General features: G+C 42.2%; 1 protein-coding gene across 2 annotated transcripts in view; it reads right to left on the bottom strand.

The window, feature by feature from the left end:
• Positions 1–18,253, bottom strand: part of C9orf72 (C9orf72-SMCR8 complex subunit) — a 40,522-nt gene that overhangs the window by 8,359 nt on the left and 13,910 nt on the right. For both annotated transcript variants that reach the window (XM_075279548.1, XM_075279539.1), the window contains exons 4-7: positions 17,081–17,145; positions 5,379–5,451; positions 2,668–2,784; positions 150–385 (exon numbers count right to left, since the gene is read on the bottom strand). In XM_075279548.1, the coding sequence (XP_075135649.1) occupies positions 150–385; positions 2,668–2,784; positions 5,379–5,451; positions 17,081–17,145 (491 nt within the window). The remainder of the gene's footprint in view (positions 1–149; positions 386–2,667; positions 2,785–5,378; positions 5,452–17,080; positions 17,146–18,253) is intronic.

The raw sequence follows: 18,253 nt of genomic DNA, 5'->3' as shown, positions 1-18,253 counted from the left end.
TAAGATGTCACTCATCTAATGCATTCTGGCCATCAGGAAAAATGTTGTCTTTTGACAAGACAAGTTTGCACAGCAGGATTCTATCTATTAAAGGAAATGCTGAAAGTAGGAAACTTAAGAAAATTGGCTGGAACACAGGCTCCACTTACAAGTTAGGGGTGAAGCTTTCATCTGTGTGTATGATTGAATCTCCAGCCATTTCTTCATCAGATGTGGCCTTCCACAAGGCAGTCAGTTCTGCCCTCATATATCGTCGCTGGTTGTATGTGTGTTCATGGCAAGGTGGCATCTGTTTCACAGTGTTGACATCAACATCGATATGGGTAGCAGGGTATGGAGCGTACATCACCTGGCGGAATGGCAGCACAAAGCTTCCAGTTGCATCCTGAAATCAATGAAGTGGTGTTACGTATATTAATACATGTATATTTAGGACTATGAACTAGTACTTCAACCACAATACACAAAAGTTAGCACACGCATTTGTTACTGTGTGAGACAAACTGTCTTTTACTTGTCTTCCCTAATTTATATATCGACTATACCTTACAGTACTGATTTCTACTGTGGCTTTGGATGGTCTTCTTGTCATTTTTAGGATAATTTTTATTGAGTTTTTTTAAAAATCTTTTTTTTTTTTTTTGTAAATTGTGAGCCCCATATGTACATCCCAAATGTAAAGCACCCTGGAATTAATGGTGCTATATAAATAAATAATAATAATAATTCTTCCCCATTAGTATGTCTTTGTAGAATGGGAGGAAATCCATGCAAACACGGGGAGAACATACAAACTCCTTGCAGATGTTGTTCCTGGCAGGATTTGAACCCAGGACTCCAGCGCTGCAAGACTGCAGTGCTAACCACTGCGCCACCGTGTTGCCCCAGTTTTAGGATAATTTCTGCACTGCAATGAGCTGTGACAGTGAATACTATTCAGTTTAGAAGACTTGAACTGCATTAAGATTTCAAGAGGACACAATATTAATGTGACTACCGCACTGAATGCAAACTTTGCGCAGCGGGCGCAAATGTTCGTTTTCCTTCTATCACAGCACAATAGATCTACCACGAATATTAATTTTTAAAAATCCACATATGAAAACGCTTACTTTATAGAAATCATCAAAATATGTCACTCTTGTAATACAAACAACATTTACAGAAACTTTACTGCTACTCCTTCATATTGCAGCTCAGCTCTATTCAAGTAATCGGCCAATGAACAAGAACCGCTGCATTTGTAGGTAAAATGCTAACCTAATAAAACCTTTTCAGGCTTGAGATACACACTGGATGGCAACCCTTTTCATCTCTAGCAATAATCATTATTGCTATTATTTTAGCAAATAATGGTTATAACTAGAGAGGTGGTTGGTGTATTTTACTTTATAAAGATCAGGTATGGACAGTACAGGGACAATGAAAAAATGTAAACTTTAATGATGACTTTGTGTATGTGTTATGTAAGTGTTTGGTGCAACTCTTATGGCGCTGCGACCTTGACGATGGTAAAAATCTGGGTTGAAGTGCCAAAAAACTTCTTGGTTATGTTCAGAGTGGTATTACATAAGAATATCCCTTTTATTAGGCTCAGAGGAGTATTACATTGTCTAATATATTTAATAATCTTGATCGCAGAATGGATACCCCTGGGGTATGGACAGATGTTGATGATTTATCATCTCTGTGCAGTCTGCAGCTCCTTCCTCCCAGCTCCTCCATATCTTAGGATTCATTAGGGCTATGAAGAAGACATTGGATTCTTTTTAAAGATGACAATTTCATTAAAAATGCTGTCGGGAATTGAGATCTGAATACACTGCAAACACTGTTACTCACCACTCTTCGCTACCCTTCTGTCTTGGTCCTGAGTCTTTAGGGAGCTGTAGGCGCTATGTAAGTGACTAGAGATGAGCGAGTAGGTATTCGATCGAATAGTCGAATATTGAGGTCTACTCGAATCCAATTTCGAATATTTCACTACTCGCTCATCTCTACTGTATGTTTTTTTTTGAATGCCTACGTTGTCCTAGTTCCTGTCCCACCCCCCTGCCTAGTTATTGGTGTAAAAAAGCGCCAGGGAAGGTGGGAGGGGAATCAAATTTTTACTGCGTTTACCACGTGGTATTCAACTGAGTACGAGTATTTTGAATACCACAGTATTCGATTGAATACCTACTCGCTCATCTCTATAAGTGACGTCATTATATCACTCCTACAGCTCCAGGGGTGGAGAGGATGAGAGAGTGCACAGCTCCCTGCTTCATCATTCTAATCAACTGGGGTAGCCCAGCAGGACAGTGTATGCAGTCTGTCCCAACAAGCCCCTGCTACCAAAGAGCACGGTGCAAGAGCACCATTGGCCCTATGGTTAAAGTGGCCCTGATAAGCTATGTTCCCTTTTTTGCACACATTGCAGAAATGTCAAACACTTGATAAGCGTGGCGCATTGCATGTTAGTTTTTTGGCTCAAGTTATGCAGAATTCTGGCACATTTTGCCGAGTAAAGCTCCCCCAATCTTCATCCTTAAACTGAGTCAACCACAACAAAATTGCTTCAAAGCCCCTTATATCCTGTAAATTGTTTCATAAGGTACGTCAAGCCCTACAGTGAAAAGCAATAGACTATCATCTGGTTGAGAGTTCTAGGCTATAAACACTGACCTTAAGCAGCCCTTGCACGAACAGACCAGATTCATACTTGAAGGAAGACTCAGCTCTACAAAGTCGGGAGCTTTTACGCTCTGCAGGAGAAAGAAAGAGGCACAGCGTCCTTACCATCTTTACAAAAGGAAAAAAGAAGAGAAAATATTAAGCTTCAAGCATTACATCACCCATTGTTATTTAATATAAACTCTTAACTATTTAATATAAACTCTTAACTATATCTATCTATCTATCTATCTATCTATCTATCTATCTATCTATCACCTATAGCTTAAATTGTGACTGCTTCACAGATATCTCATATCGTATAGTACTTCAGCTTCTCATGACCTTGATACATTTCTAATGTCAGGTCTGCACTCTGCTCTAAGGCGATTCTGGCCTTATACTGCACTGCAATAAGATTATCACACATGGATAGAACTGAAAGACTTTAGAGGAAGTAAGGGGATTAGAGAAGAGCAATTGCTTTTCATTTTGCTTAGTAGTCTTCATGTAGTTTAGACAGTCTGAATGTACTAGTTATAATCACAATACATGTGAATGACAGAATAACAGGCCGTGTGACAGTGGATACCGAGTGACTACAGCTGAGACACCAACATTTGGAACCTCGTCCTTTAAGTCACACTGAGTGGAATTTATTAAGTCTGGCATTTCCTATGCCAGTCTTAATTTATTCCCCTGCTGGAGAGGCTCAGACCTCTTATTAATTCTGATGCATATCTGGAGGGCCTATTTTGCATATCAGTTTTCTGGCGTGAGTTATAGTAAATCTGAAATCCCCAAAGCTACATTACAGTACACAGGAAATATATAGCTGCATTAAGTCTTTATTTACATGGGATACATTGAATTTACAGCTACTTTGATGATATACTGAACAATTGCATTATGTTTAATTCCCTGATACAAAATATATGCAAACTCAATTCAACAATAATCCTGTAAGGAAATTACTCTCATCAGAGTACCCGTTTAATTTGGCGTAAATGGACAGGAAATTGTGTAAACTACAGAAAAAAAAACATGACTTGTACAATTTTTCAATAAAACAAGTTAAAAAACAAAAAATAATAATATATATAAAAATAACGAGACAAAACTGTGCTGCAAAGTCCATATCAAAATCAAAGTGAGAAACATAGGACACCCAGGCAAGAGAACCAGAGAGGAGAGAATATCCAGTTTGACCTGTAAAGGTCAAGACCAGGGAGAAGAAACAAGACAATTTTGCGGTTCTAACTTAAGATTATTGTGTAAATTCAATGGTTACAAAGATATCACAGAGGTCAAAAGTATAATAGAGGTTATGTGCGCTCCTGGCAACATCCCTTAGCAATGGATGCGCTAAGGGCCTACGGAAGGACGGCGCAGTGTACAAGGTCAAAAACTAATAGGAAAGTCACTTGCCTAATAGAGTGGGCATATTAAAATAAAGAAATCTTTATTCTTCAACTTAAGAGATACATCTCCAACAAAAGACGAAACTCAAAAAAACGAACAATAATTCATAAAAACTTAGTCCAAGAACCGGGAAGTGGAGATCGCCTGCACCAATCCTCAGTGGTATGTTCTTTACTGATTGAAACAGGACATAATCTGGGATAAGCACCTTATTAATAAACCAGTGTGCTGTAGAAGGGTTATTTTATCAGCACTCCCAGCTAGTAAGGGAGACAGCCTATATAACGGTTTAGTGAATACCTTGATAGCCGTATACACCGCTGCCTCTTAGAAGGCTCCATACCTGGTCAGCATCAAACATTGTACTGGGCAATATTTCGAGTGGCAATTATCTACCCCAGAACCTCAATATTGCATGGCGCAGGGTGTCAAAATATACAAGGTCAATGAAGAATTACACCAGAAACCCCAGACTTTTAGGAATATATTGGGGCAAGCTCTACTCTTATACACTATTTGATTGTACGGTAAGATTGTAAGGATAGAACTGACCAGCTTTCTCCATACTAACAGGGAGGGCGGACAGGGAGCCATCCATTGCAAGGAAATAGTCTTACTAGAAAAGAATAAGGATTCCCGCAAAAAGGTTCTTAGATGGTGTAGCCATATTTCTTTGTCTAAGATACCAAATAGGCATATTTCCAGGGTGAATGCAACAGGTGTACCCAGTATTTCTGACAAGAGACCTACAAGCTCTTTCCAAAAATCTTTGATTATAAGTCATTCCCAAATCATGTGCATAAAGTCAGAGTATGTAGCAGAGCATCACAGATACCCGGGATGCTGCAAGTGTCCCATTTTGTGTAAATGAGCAGAGGTCAAATAGCTTTGCAGTACACTTGGATAGCTGCCTCTTGTTGGAGTAACTGTGCAAAATTATATTAGCAGAATTTTTTTCTTTTTTAAATTGTATTCAAATTCCGTTTAAGTGTGATCCTGTAGCAACATTCTAGAGCTATTAGGAACTACAAATTTCCTTGTTAAGATACTTGCTTGCCTGTAGTGAATAAAAATGAACATTCTTGGTTAAAACCAGAGGCTGAGAACCTGTCCTAATACACAACAGGAAATTCTGACATATAAAAAAACCTTATTGTGAGATACTACTGTAAGCACCATTAAAATGTCTGGAATAACCTTGCCTGAACTGAACCCAAAAGTATAACAGGTTGCTTTTATATCATGAAGTGCAATGGTAAGAATTACATTTAAAAAAAATAAAATGTTGATTAAGTTATTACCTTATTTACTTTCTCTGCACTGCTACCCACCACCACGGAGCAGCCACAAGTCTGTAGATGTGAGCTGATGGCACTGTCAATGAGAGAACATATGGGTAAATGGAAATTAACAGTACAGCAAAACCTACTCAACCACATATTACATACCAAGTAAAATTACCGTATATACTCGAGTATAAGCCGAATTTTTCAGCCCAGTTTTTGTGCTGAAAAAGCTCCCCTCGGCTTATACTCGAGTCAGCAAAAAAAAAAAAATAATTTTTTTTTTTTTTTTTTTAGGATGGGGGGTCTATGACCAGCCACAATATTAATGTATAGAATCTCCCATAAAATAGTGCAAAAAAAAAAAAAAAAAAGATTTAAAAAAAATAAAAGTTCTAAATCCCTCCTTTCCCTAGAATACATACAAAAGTAGAAAATTACTGTGAGACAAATACACATTGGGTATCCCTGTGTCTACTGAATATAGGGTATCTGCAGTGCTCCTGTTCCGTCGGGAAGGGGTTAATAGGAGCACTGCAGATACCCTATATTCAGCCAGGCTGAATTCCAAGTGGGGAAAAAAACCAAAAACAAAACAGTCCTCAAGCTCAGAGAAGGGGCAGACAGACAACCAAAACACCCCCTCCCCTTCCCCAGCAACTACTGCACCCAAAAACTCCAACCATTTTAATTTTTGAAATTTTCCAGTAGCTGCTGCATTTCCCCCTAGGCTTATTCTCGAGTCAATAAGTTTTCCCAGTTTTTTGTGGTAAAATTAGGGGCCTCGGCTTATATTCGGGTCGGCTTATACTCGAGTATATACGGTATGTGTAAACCCCTCATGTACAGGTAATTTATGTATAACTGTATATCTATCTGCTTTTTATATTAAACGCAACCAGACACTTTAATTTTCTCAGAATGCTTTATTATGACACAGGACTAGCTAGCAGTCACCTAGTCTTCTTTGGTCAATCATTCTTTCAGATGTTTCACAACAGTCTGAAGGGGGTTTCATAAAAGAAAACTTAACTGCAAACTTCTGCAGTTCAATCCCTGTACTCCCTGCAGAATGTCAGTCTACCGTGAGTAGTCGGACAGCGGTGGCAGACTGGGCACAGGTGAGTATATTCTTTTTTTTATGTTTCACCTTCCCCAGCCTCTTCCCAGAGCCCTGAAATTTGTGAATAAGAAATGCTTATAACTGTATAAAGTATACCATAGAAACCTCTGACTAAAAGATCTAGAAACACTTCGTGAAAACTAATATTTGTGTCCACCTCAAAAGGTTTGTCCACAATTACATGTTCAAAAAAGGAAATAATACAACCCAACAAAATTTTTGGACATTCACAAAGTTTTCCTGGAACAGTTTTAGGCTCTGTCACATTTCTACTTTGCTTTCCTTTTTTGATGGATCCATTTTTTTTCTTCTTATCAGAAACAGACCAAGCAAAAAAACAGATTAAGGTCGGAGAAATATGGAAATGCTGTGGCAAAAAACTCTGCATTTTACAGTACCTGCAAAGTGGATCGGATTCTAGCAAATCCCATCCACACATTGCAGAAAATAAATCTGCAGCAGAAATGCTGCGATTTAAAAAAAAGTTGCGTTTTTTAAAATCGCAGCATGTTAATTATACCTATGGAAACGCTGGTGGTTTCCGTTTCGGTATAGTAAAACTTCAGTTTTTTTGCGAAAAACGCTGCAAGGAAAAAACAGAAAAGTCATGTGGTCACTATGTGGGGCCTTAGCCTAATTTAAACTAATACAACCTGATCCATCAAGTAGATTGATAAGTTTAGTATTAAATATCACTCTGGTGCCCTCCCAGCGCGGTCCGGTCCTGCTGCTCTGGTGTTTTCAGGCTGTGACGTCCCAGATCCCTTCTGCTGAAGCCACTGATTGGTCTCAGCAGTCACGTGAGGCGAATCAGCATGGGGACAACAATGGACTGGCAGGACCGGACTGTGCTTAGTAACATCTGAGCTCCTGAAAAAGGAGAGGTTTATTTTATTTATTTTTCACTTCCCCTGGCCTGTTTAAAATATAACATTTTGCTGGTAACCCCTTTAAGTTTTAATTGGTGTGGAAATTTATCAACACAATGAAGTAATAGATGGCATTTTCATGCCAACTATTTGGCCATTCAAGTAGGCCAAAATATTAACATCATTGTAATAATAAATGGACACATTACTATTTCTTCATGAACTTGTTTGCAAATTGTTACACCCGTGGTGAACTATGGCACATACACTTATACAACACAAATGTATGTTTGTGAATTTACACCTACTCTGTACCATATTGTACAGTGCAATGAAACATAGCACCATATAAAAGTAATAAGAGGTAACAATGAATGTGCAGTGCCATCAGACATAGGTTTACACTGACATAGAAATATAGTATGGACTGCAGAGTAGGGAAAAAAGGGAACTAAGAAACTGTGCAACAGAACCCTCATCTTTAAAAAGGACCTTTCACGTCCTCATTCATGCATGTGTGGTTTTATGTACCGCTAGAAAGCTGACAATGCACTGAATTCAGTACTCTAACATAGCCCTTTATTTTTAAAGGGGTTGTACCTTACCGCCCAGCGATAATGCTGAGCTGTGAGGTACCCCCCCTCCAGTACAATTCTATGAATGAGAACTGTAAAGGGGAACATTCCTTGCAGCCCAGCGATGACGCTAAACTTTCTGGAACTCCCTTCTGACAGTGGGGAGAGATTGGTGCCGAAACTAATGGCACCGATACGTCCAGCCCCAGGGAACATAGCAGGAAAGCACTGAATTCAGCGCACTGTTGGTTTTCTAGCGGTATATAAAACCTCATATATATGAGGACATGAAAGGTTCTCTTTAAGAGATTTTCCCATCTTAAGGTTTCCATGATGTGGAAATGCAGCGTTTTTATTGTAGATTTTGCTATGTTTTTTCCGCCAATGTCAAGAGGTGCTTGCAAAGGAATGGGATATATATATATATATATATATATATATATATATATATATATATATATATATATATATATATATATATATATATATAGGAAACACTTTGACATTTTCCTTCTGTCACATTACTGGTCACATTTGCTTAAATGCCATATTATATTAGAATGGTAGATACTGTCAGGACATTTTCTCCTGGGTCTACATATTGTTACTACTGTATATGCTTTGTAGTACAAGTACTGGCACTGGACACACTAGCTGGACATTCAGAGAAGGAAGCCACAGAATACCAGGGGGCAGGACAAGTATGTAACCAGGGATGGTGAGTTGGGACCAATTCGTCAGAAAATAGTAACCAACCGTAGCTTCAAAATAAAATGAGTTATATTATACAACTATTAGCAACAAACCATACATCTAATCAATTTTCTTATTTACTTCATATGTATCCAGTCACTGGCTTTTTAATTACTTAAGAGGATCTTTACTACTTCAAACATACAATGGTGATCAGTAAGAGCAGGAGTAGGAGTTTGTCAGTGGAAAAATAGAGAAGTCTGAGTCCAGGAGTTTGGCTTACTAACTCCATAGCTTTGTATGTAACAACAATATGTTGCATGATGCAATAGCCTAAATTACTATTTATTTAGAGGACAACCCCTTTAAAGGGGCTCTATCATTGGGAAAAGTCATTTTTAACTAATGACATCATTGCATATCCTTTAGGCTATTCCACACCTACCTTTTGTATGTAAATCGCCTCAGTAGTTTTTGAATGAGCCCATTTTTATCAACATGCTAATTAGCCTCCAGCGTGCACCTGGAAATCTCAGCAAGCACTCTCTCCTGTGTGTACAGCACAGGCTGCTGCCACTGATGACTCATCTGACTGCTCTCTCACACACATAGCAGACAGTGCTCGCTGAGACTTCAGTGTGCACACTGGAGGCTAATTAGCATATGAATAAAAACGGTCTCATTCAAAAACTACTGAGGGAATGAACATACAAAAGTATGTGCTTAGTTAAAAATGACTTTTCCCAATGATAGACCTCCTTTAAAAGATGCACACAAGTCAAAATGTATGTCACCATTAAAAAACTATATATCGACATTAATCCAAAATATACTTAAATCTGGTGTCAAAAATAAGCAATAATAAATTAAGTGTTTGGATCTAGTGCACTTGGCCACAGTAAGAAGCACCTTGTTATTTTGATTGAGCTATCAAAGATTGTACGTTCAGAAAATAAGCGAAGCTATGTCGGGAACCTTTCAAGCACCATTGCCCATGCTGAGCAAGCTTTCTGAATATACAGACTACCATCAAGAAAACTACAGGAGCTCAAAAGCAGGCCAGAGAGAATGTCAGGGAAAACGAGAGACAGAAATGATACAGGACTTGAGTAGGTTTATGAACTTGTTTCAGTACTATGGATAGTCCATTCCATGAAGCCAATAAGGCACGAAAAGAGGCAATATACCAAATAATTATTATTATAAAGGGGTATTCCCATATCCAGGATCATGTGTATACTTGTAATATAAGCTGACAGGTTTACCAAATACATTGCTTTATCTATCTTGTCGTGTTTGCCGGATACAGCTGAATACGTCTCCTCCTTGCCTAAGTTTTAAACCACCTTTCTTATCTAGCTCTAGTGGATACATTGAGGACAGTTCTTGTATTTGGCCTCCAATATTCTCTCTTTGCAAAATGGTCTAAACTGCTGAGCCTTGATAAGGGCTAGAATAGTTCCTGTAAATTCAGAGAGAACTGAAATTTAGAACAAGGACAATCTCATGGCAATCGCAAACTAAACTAAAAAACAGGAAATAGAGGGGAAATTATACATAAGAGCAAGAGAAACCCTGAGATGGAAAAAACCCTGTAACACACCAATGGTTGTTATGAAGACAGATTATTGATCACAAATCAATGAGAATGTAACATTGCCAGAGGTGCAGTGATAAGTACTGTACTTAAAGGGAGCAGCCATAAGTCTTTAGAAAGGCTGAGGTCAGATGTTACAGGTTATTCAATAGAAATTATAAGGGTACACACAAACAATCTGGATTGATGTGTGTTTTCTGCACGGATTTCATTGTGGAAAAATCAACACCATAATCACATTAGCATTAAAGGAAGTCTATCCGCTCCCCCAAGCATATTCAGCAGTCAAAATAATATTATAGAGCACATATCATGTTAAACAACATACCTTTAATATGTATGTCACTTTTGCGTAAGTGGAGAAACAACCTTTAACCACTTCAGTACCGGGCCAATTTGTGGTGCAGGACCAGACACATTTTCGGTTTTTTTTGTATGTGCGGTTTTGAGGGCTGTAACATTTTTCCCGTATGTCTCAGTCAACTAATTTTTGCGTCTTTTTTTCAGGGACACATAGGGCTTTATTTATTTATGTTGTTTTTATTTTCGAATGTGTTTTAATTTTTTTTTTTATATCCGGCAATATATAAATATAATAGGAGGGAAATTGTGTCTGGTTTTCAATTTATTATTATTATTTTTTATTTAATAACACAAAGTGTCACTGAAAAACTTTATAAAATAGTTTTTCCTCTCCTCTCGGTAATTTTTATTTTGTATGGTGTTGTTGGGGGTGGGGTCAGAACAAGGCAAACACTTCCCGGACGTATAAAGTCTATGGGCGGTCCGGAAGTGGTTAAAGCTAAGACCCCATGTAGTGAGCCGCAGCTAAAAAGCACAGCGGAAAAAAATGTGGTGCTTTTCCACCGTGGTTTTTTTCTGCAGTGCTTTTAAACACACAGTCTGCAGAGTTTTCAACTGCAGACTTTCAGCCAAAATTATACCTATGCAGAAAACGCCAGCATTTCTGTAGGCATAATTGACATGCTGCAATTTACAAAATCGCAATCACTTAAGAAATCAAAGCATTTATGTTGCATATTTTTTTTCTGCAATGTGAGGATGAGATTAGCCAGAATCCCATCCACTTTGCTAGTACTATAAAAGGCATTTTTTCCTGTGGCGTTTTTTGCCACGCCCAAAACACAGCATTTTCATGACATTGGCCTTTGGCCTTAAAGTCTTTTGATAATGAGAAAGTTGGTGGACTGCGATTGGCCTTCTGCTCCCTGGAGCATTATTTTTGCCACTCAGTTCCTTACCATCTCCTGCCTGTGCCACCCTGTGCATTGGGAGATGATGTTTCCATTGCAATGACGTTACACATCCTATATGAGCAGCCAGAGCACTGCTAAGGACATACCGTATTTTTCGGACTATAAGACGCACTTTTTTCCCCCCAAATTTGGGGGGAAAAGAAGGGTGCGTCTTATAGTCTGAATGTGGCGCCTGGCACCCGCCGTAATAGAGAGGCGGATGTCGGCAAGTGATAGACGCCGGGGCCTGAGACATCGCTGCGCTCCTCTGCCCTGCATGAAGCCAGCAGCGGCAGGGGCGATGCTATTTCGCTCCTCCGTCCCCCCGCCGCTGGCTTCATGCAGGACAGTGGAGCGCAGCGCTGTCTCAGGCCCCGGCACCTGTGCCAGCGTCTATCCCTCCCCGGCATCCGCCTCTCTAGTACAGCGGATTCCGGGTCAGTATCAGCGGCCCCTTCTCCCCCGGGGCCGGTCCCCACCGGCCCCGTACCTGTGAAGTTGCAGGCCGGCTCCTGCGCGGCGATATCACAGGAGCCGACCTGTTCGGGTGAGAGCCGGGAGCCTAATGAGGCTCCCAGGCCTGTCACTGCTATATTAGTATTGCGGCTGGGCCTAGGACCAGCCGTAATACTAATAGACAGAATGTCCCATAGATGGCAATACAGTTGCATTGCCGTCTATGGGACTTGCAATCAAGTGACCGCAGGTTCAAGCCCCCGGGGGGGAATAAAATAGTAAAAAAAAAAAAAAACAACTTTAAAAATATATAATAAAAATATGAAATAAATAAAAGTTCTAAATCACCTCCTGTCCCTAGAATATATATGTATATGTATATATATATATATATATATATAAAAATATATATATATATATATTTATATATATATATATATATATATATATATATCCTATTAATATTATAAATGTGAAAGTTTGTGAGTTTGGATGTTTGTGGGTTTCGATGTTCGGATGTTTGTTAGTCAATCACGCAAAACCCGCTCCACCGATTTGGCTGAAATTTTCCACAAACATAGTTAATACACCCCATTGCGCAATAGGCTACTTTTCGTCACAATAGCGCACATACGTTTTTCCTAGGACCCGCACAAAACCCAAACTCACATCATTTTCTCTGCAATCTCACACACTTTGGACCATAGCAACCTGAAATTTTCCACGGTACTATTCCGTTATCGGGCCAGCAGCAGCGCAGTTCAGCAGCAGCTTTCGGGACAGCAGTTCAGCAGCGGGAATTACAATGACATCCGAGGACTGCTGGCCCGATGCTTGTGCCCAGTAACCAGTACATCGATGACCCCCCTCCCCCATCCTTCTCCTCCTGCCAGTGCTGCCCCCCAGCTCTCCTTACATCTTCCCCGTACCCTCTCCCCGCCACACGACTAGGCCTCACCTCAGCGCTAGTACCGAGACCGAAAGGAAAGACACCGGGGCTCAATCCAGGCCCTGACAAGAAACACGCCGACTATAGGAACGGTGAGCTACAGCGAGCCGGAGGGACAAACTTTCTGCAGCGTCCGGCGGCTATCTAGTAGCATTCATTGCTCAAGATTTACGGTGAGGCCTATTACAGGGAGAGGGTACGGGGCAGATGTAAGAAGAGCTGGGGGGCAGCACTGGAAGGAAGAGGAGGATGAGGGCATCGATCGATGTACTGCCTACTACACACAAGCACGGCCTCTATCATCGGGCCAGCATCGGCTTAGTCATGTGGCGGGGAGAGGGTACGGGGTAGATGTAAGGAGAGCTGGGGGGCAGCACTGGAAGGAGGAGGAGATGGAGGGGGGGTCATTGATGTACTGGCTACTGGGCACAAGCATCGGGCCAGCAGTCCTCGGATGTCATTGTAATTCCCGCTGCTGAACTGAACTGCTGTCCCGAAAGCTGGTGCTGAAATGCGCTGCTGCTGGCCCGATAACGGAATAGTACCTTTTCCACAAACATAGTTACTACACTCGATTGAGCAATAGGCTACTTTTCGTCACAATAGCGCACATACGTTTTTCCCAGGACCCCCATAAAACCCAAACTCATATCACCATCTCTGCAATCTCACACACTTTGGACCATAGCAAGCCACAAAATTCATATTACCCTCTACAGCAGAGGTCAGCATGCCAAGAGTGGCACTCCTGCCATATTTCACTGGCACACCAGCAGCACAGGACCTGCAAGAGTTAAATGCAGTCCGAGTCTCTTCAGTGGGCTGCTAGAGCTGAGGCATAAGGACACTCCCCTTTGAGAGGGGTGCAGGAAACCCAGGGGGTGGAGCTTAATCACTCAGGTCTGTGCCTGCTATAGTGGTCTACATCCTGCTAACATTCCCCGAGGAGGAGAGGAAGCTGCTAGCAAAGTGAAACTGAAAAACACACAGGTACATAGGATTACTGTTCTCATTAATGTCAGGCATTTGGGGTTATTAGTTTAATGTTAGTAACTCCATGTGCCTCACATTAATAGGAATAAACCCCATCATGTCCCTCATATTAACCCCTGTGTGCCTCATATAAAGGTTACTAATATGTGAGACATATGGAGGTAATAATAAAAGACCTCAATAATGAAGATACTTAATTATTACCTCCAAGTCTCTCACATATCAGTAACTCTTACACAAGGGTTAATGTGAGGGGCATGATGGGGTTAATTGCTATTAATAAGAGGCACATGGAGTTACTACCAGGGGCGGATCCAGGGCTGGGCGAGCTTAGCGGGGCCCCGCGGCCCGGCCCTAACAAAATGGTCCCGGTCAGCCTCGGCATAGTCGGGCAAGTGCCGGGGCCCACAGAGCCTCTGGTGGCCCCCCGGCACTTGCCTGTCAGGATTTCAGCTCATCGGCGTCCTTCCGCCGATGAGCTGAATACATACGCGATGCAGGAGCTGTGAGATCAGCTCCTGCTTTAAAGCTCCGGCCCGGCTTGCGTGTGTAGGCGCGATGACGTCATCACATCACGCTTACACACGCAAGCCAGGCCGCAGCTAAGCAGGAGCTGAGGTCACAGCTCCTGCATCGCGTATGTGACTGGAGTGAGAGAGAGGAGCGTCGGGGGAACGATGGAAGGTGAGTGATAGAAGGTGAGTGTAAGTGTTTGTTTTGTATTAAATATTAAGGTGGAAAATAATGAAGGGGGCCCATGAAACTGGGGGGCAAATGAAGGGGAGGGGGGGAATGGCATGACACTGGGGAAGATGAAGGGGGTGGGGAGAGAACGGCATGAAACTGGGGACAGAGATGGAGGGGGCCCAAAGAAACTGGGGGGCAAATGAAGGGGAGGGGGGAACAGCATGACACTGTGGCAAATGAAGGGGGGGGGGGAGAACGGCATGACACTGAGGCAGATGAAGGGGGGAGAATAGCATGACACTGGGGTGGAGGGGGGAGAACAGCATGACACTGGGGCAGATGAAGGGGCGAGAACGGCATGACACTGGGGCAGATGAAGGGGGGGAGAATGGCATGACACTGGGGCAGATGAAGGGGGGGAGAACAGCATGACACTGGGGCAGATGAAGGGGGGGAGAATGGCATGACATTGGGGCAGATGAAGGGGGGAGAACGGCATGACACTGGGGCAGAGACGGGGGGGACATGAAACTGTGGGCAGATAAAGGGGGAGAATGGCATGAAACTGCGGACAGAGATAGAGGGGGGGGACATGAAACTAGGGGTAGATGAAGGGTGTATATGAAAATGGGGAGAGATGGAGGGGGGACATATAATTTACGGGTGACTGTAGGAGGATTATACTGTGTGGAATCACATGAATAATGAATGAGAATGGGCGGAGTCAACATAAAAGTGGGTGGGGCCTAATTTGCTGCGGCGCGCTGCGCGTAGGGCCCCGCCAAAGTCAATTGCCCAGGGCCCCGCAAACCCTGAATCCGCCACTGGTTACTACACTGTCATGCACAGGGCCAGACTTTATGTTGCTTGCTTAAGAGTATCCTGTGCCCAAAACTTACATGTACTGGTTGCAAATAAAAAATCATACCAAATCGTATATCCAAGTATATTCACTTGAAATAACTCTGTCCCAAAGACACTATAACAACACCGTATAGCAGCTGAAATACAAATTACATCCAACACAAAAGTCTCATGTGCTCTCAGAATTACAGCAACAACAAGATACAAAGTTACATTTCATATCCCATACCTTATACACAGTACGAAAACCTTACCCGCGCCTGTACATACCCACTTCTACGATCACCGCAGATGAAGTCGCGGGTACCAGCTAATATATATATATATATATATATATATATATATATATATATATATATATATATATGTAGAAAATCATATATCATAAACCACCGTTTTTTTTTTTCAATACAAGGTGATCTAAGCAATAGATATTCCCCAAAATGGTAAACTAAAAAGTACTTCTGGCCCCGCAAAAAAAAAAACACTATGTGTCCCCGTACAGCTGCAGGGTCACCTGTCAATGTGGCCTTGCAGCTGTTGCAAAACTACAACTCCCATATATTAAATATTTTACCATTTTTTGCTTCCAAATTTTTTTTCCCTATTTTCCTCCTCTAAAACCGTCTTATAGTCCAGTGCGTCTTATAGTCCGAAAAATACGGTACATAACACAGGTACGCTGTTTGACACTGTAATGTGTTCTGTAACATGGTGGTGACAGCTGTATATGTTTGAGGAAGATGATACATCATATATTTATTATTGTGCAGAAAGTGACCTATGGTGTGGATTTTAAAAACCACAACATGTCAATTCATTTTGCTCTCTTCCGGAGAGAATGGCATGCCAAAATCTGCACCACAATCCACATACACATATACAGAAATATAGGCTAGTTGGTATGGATTCTCCGAACAGATTTCACAGTGAATTATCTGCATATGAATTCTGATCATGTGCACTTAAAACATTGTCTTGCAATATTCTGGTGTTTTTTTTTTTTCCATTAATTATCCTATAGATTTCATTAAAGGATAAAAAAAATGTTACAAAAAAAACAACATAATACAGGCTAAAACTGTATGAAGGAATCCTAAAGCCAATAAACGTTGGTTATTGAGGCAACTGCTCGGAACAGTTCCTATAGAAGGAGATAAAGTACATAATATTTCCTTGAGAAGTCACTACGGAACAATTAGCAGTAAGAATCTGAAGGCACTACAAGAGGCGCAGCAGGGAACACTCCACAAAAGATGGAGACCATGCTTTTTTTATACCACGCTACAACAGAAAGCTAGGAAAATACAAACACTTTCCTTGAGCTTTATTGATTTAGAAGCTTTATCTACACGGTTTCTCATACCAGTTGTTACACAGCAGTTAGATTTCACATGACAATACCTCCGGTGCTCGCTCAGTCAGTCATCCTACACTTTAACTGCTCCTGTACTATAGTGCCAGAAGAATACTAGAATTCATACTATGAAAAGTAAGACTACAACAAACATTCTGAATAAAATGAAATGCTTTCCTGCATTTTAGTGAACAAGACATGCAAGGTGGCTAATACCTTCACAACCTCTTTTTGTATGCATACCTTACCAACAGCAAGATTTTTACAAGGAAAGTGCTAGAATACATGTACTATTACATACTTGCTTAGGAAACCTTCATGGCAGCTGTCCCCAATATCATCATCATTAAGAACCGTAGTGGCAATCTAGAAAACAAACACAAAAATAATAATCTATCATAACATAAAACAAAGTGCAACGTATGCCAAAATCTTCTGGACCCAGATTCTAGAATTCACTGACCTCCACATGAACACATCTCCCCAGGGGAGGATCCAGGGCCGGGCGAGCTGGGCAACCGCCCGGGGCCCCGCGGCGCGGCCGGGACCTAACAAAATGGTCCCGGTCGGCATGTCCCGATTCCAACTGAGCTCAGCGTTAAAGCAGGAGCTGACAGCTCCTGCTTTAAACGCCTATGTATTCGGCTCATCGGCGGTAGGACGCCGATTAGCTGAATACATAGGCGTTTTAAGCAGGAGCTGTCACAGCTCAGCTCCTGCTTTAACGCTGAGCTCCGGCATTTGTAGCCGCGATGTGATGACGTCATCACATCGCGGCTACAATATGTGTATGAGGGAGAGAGAGGAGAGAGCTGCGGGGGAACGAGGAATGGTGAGTGTGTGTGTGTGTGTGTGTGTGTGTGTGTGTGTGAGAACGGCATGACACTGGGGCAGATGGAGGGGGGGAGAACAGCATGACACTGGGGCAGATGGAGGGGGGAGAACGGCATGGCACTGGGGCAGATGGAGGGGGAGAGAACAGCATGACACTGGGGCAGATGGAGGGGGGGAGAACGGCATGACACTGGGGCAGATGGAGGGGGGAGAAAGGCATGACACTGGGGCAGATGGAGGGGGGGGAACGGCATGACACTGGGGCAGATGAAGGGGGGAGAACAGCATGGCACTGGGGCAGATGGAGGGGGAGAGAACAGCATGACACTGGGGCAGATGGAGGGGGGAGAACGGCATGGCACTGGGGCAGATGGAGGGGGAGAGAACAGCATGACACTGGGGCAGATGGAGGGGAGAGAACAGCATGGCACTGGGGCAGATGGAGGGGGGGAGAACGGCATGGCACTGGGACAGATAGAGGGGGAGAGAACAGCATGACACGGGCAGATGAAGGGGGGGAGAACGGCATGACACTGGGGCAGATGAAGGGGGAGAATGGCATGACACTGGGGCAGATGAAGGGGGGGGGAGAACAGCATGACACTGGGGCAGATGGAGGGGGAGAACGGCATGGCACTGG

This window comes from Leptodactylus fuscus, chromosome 1 (assembly GCF_031893055.1).
Source record: "Leptodactylus fuscus isolate aLepFus1 chromosome 1, aLepFus1.hap2, whole genome shotgun sequence".
NCBI classification, from domain to species: domain Eukaryota; kingdom Metazoa; phylum Chordata; class Amphibia; order Anura; family Leptodactylidae; genus Leptodactylus; species Leptodactylus fuscus.
The sequence above is the reverse complement of the archived record's forward strand: the minus strand, read 5'-3'. Positions and strand labels throughout refer to the sequence as shown.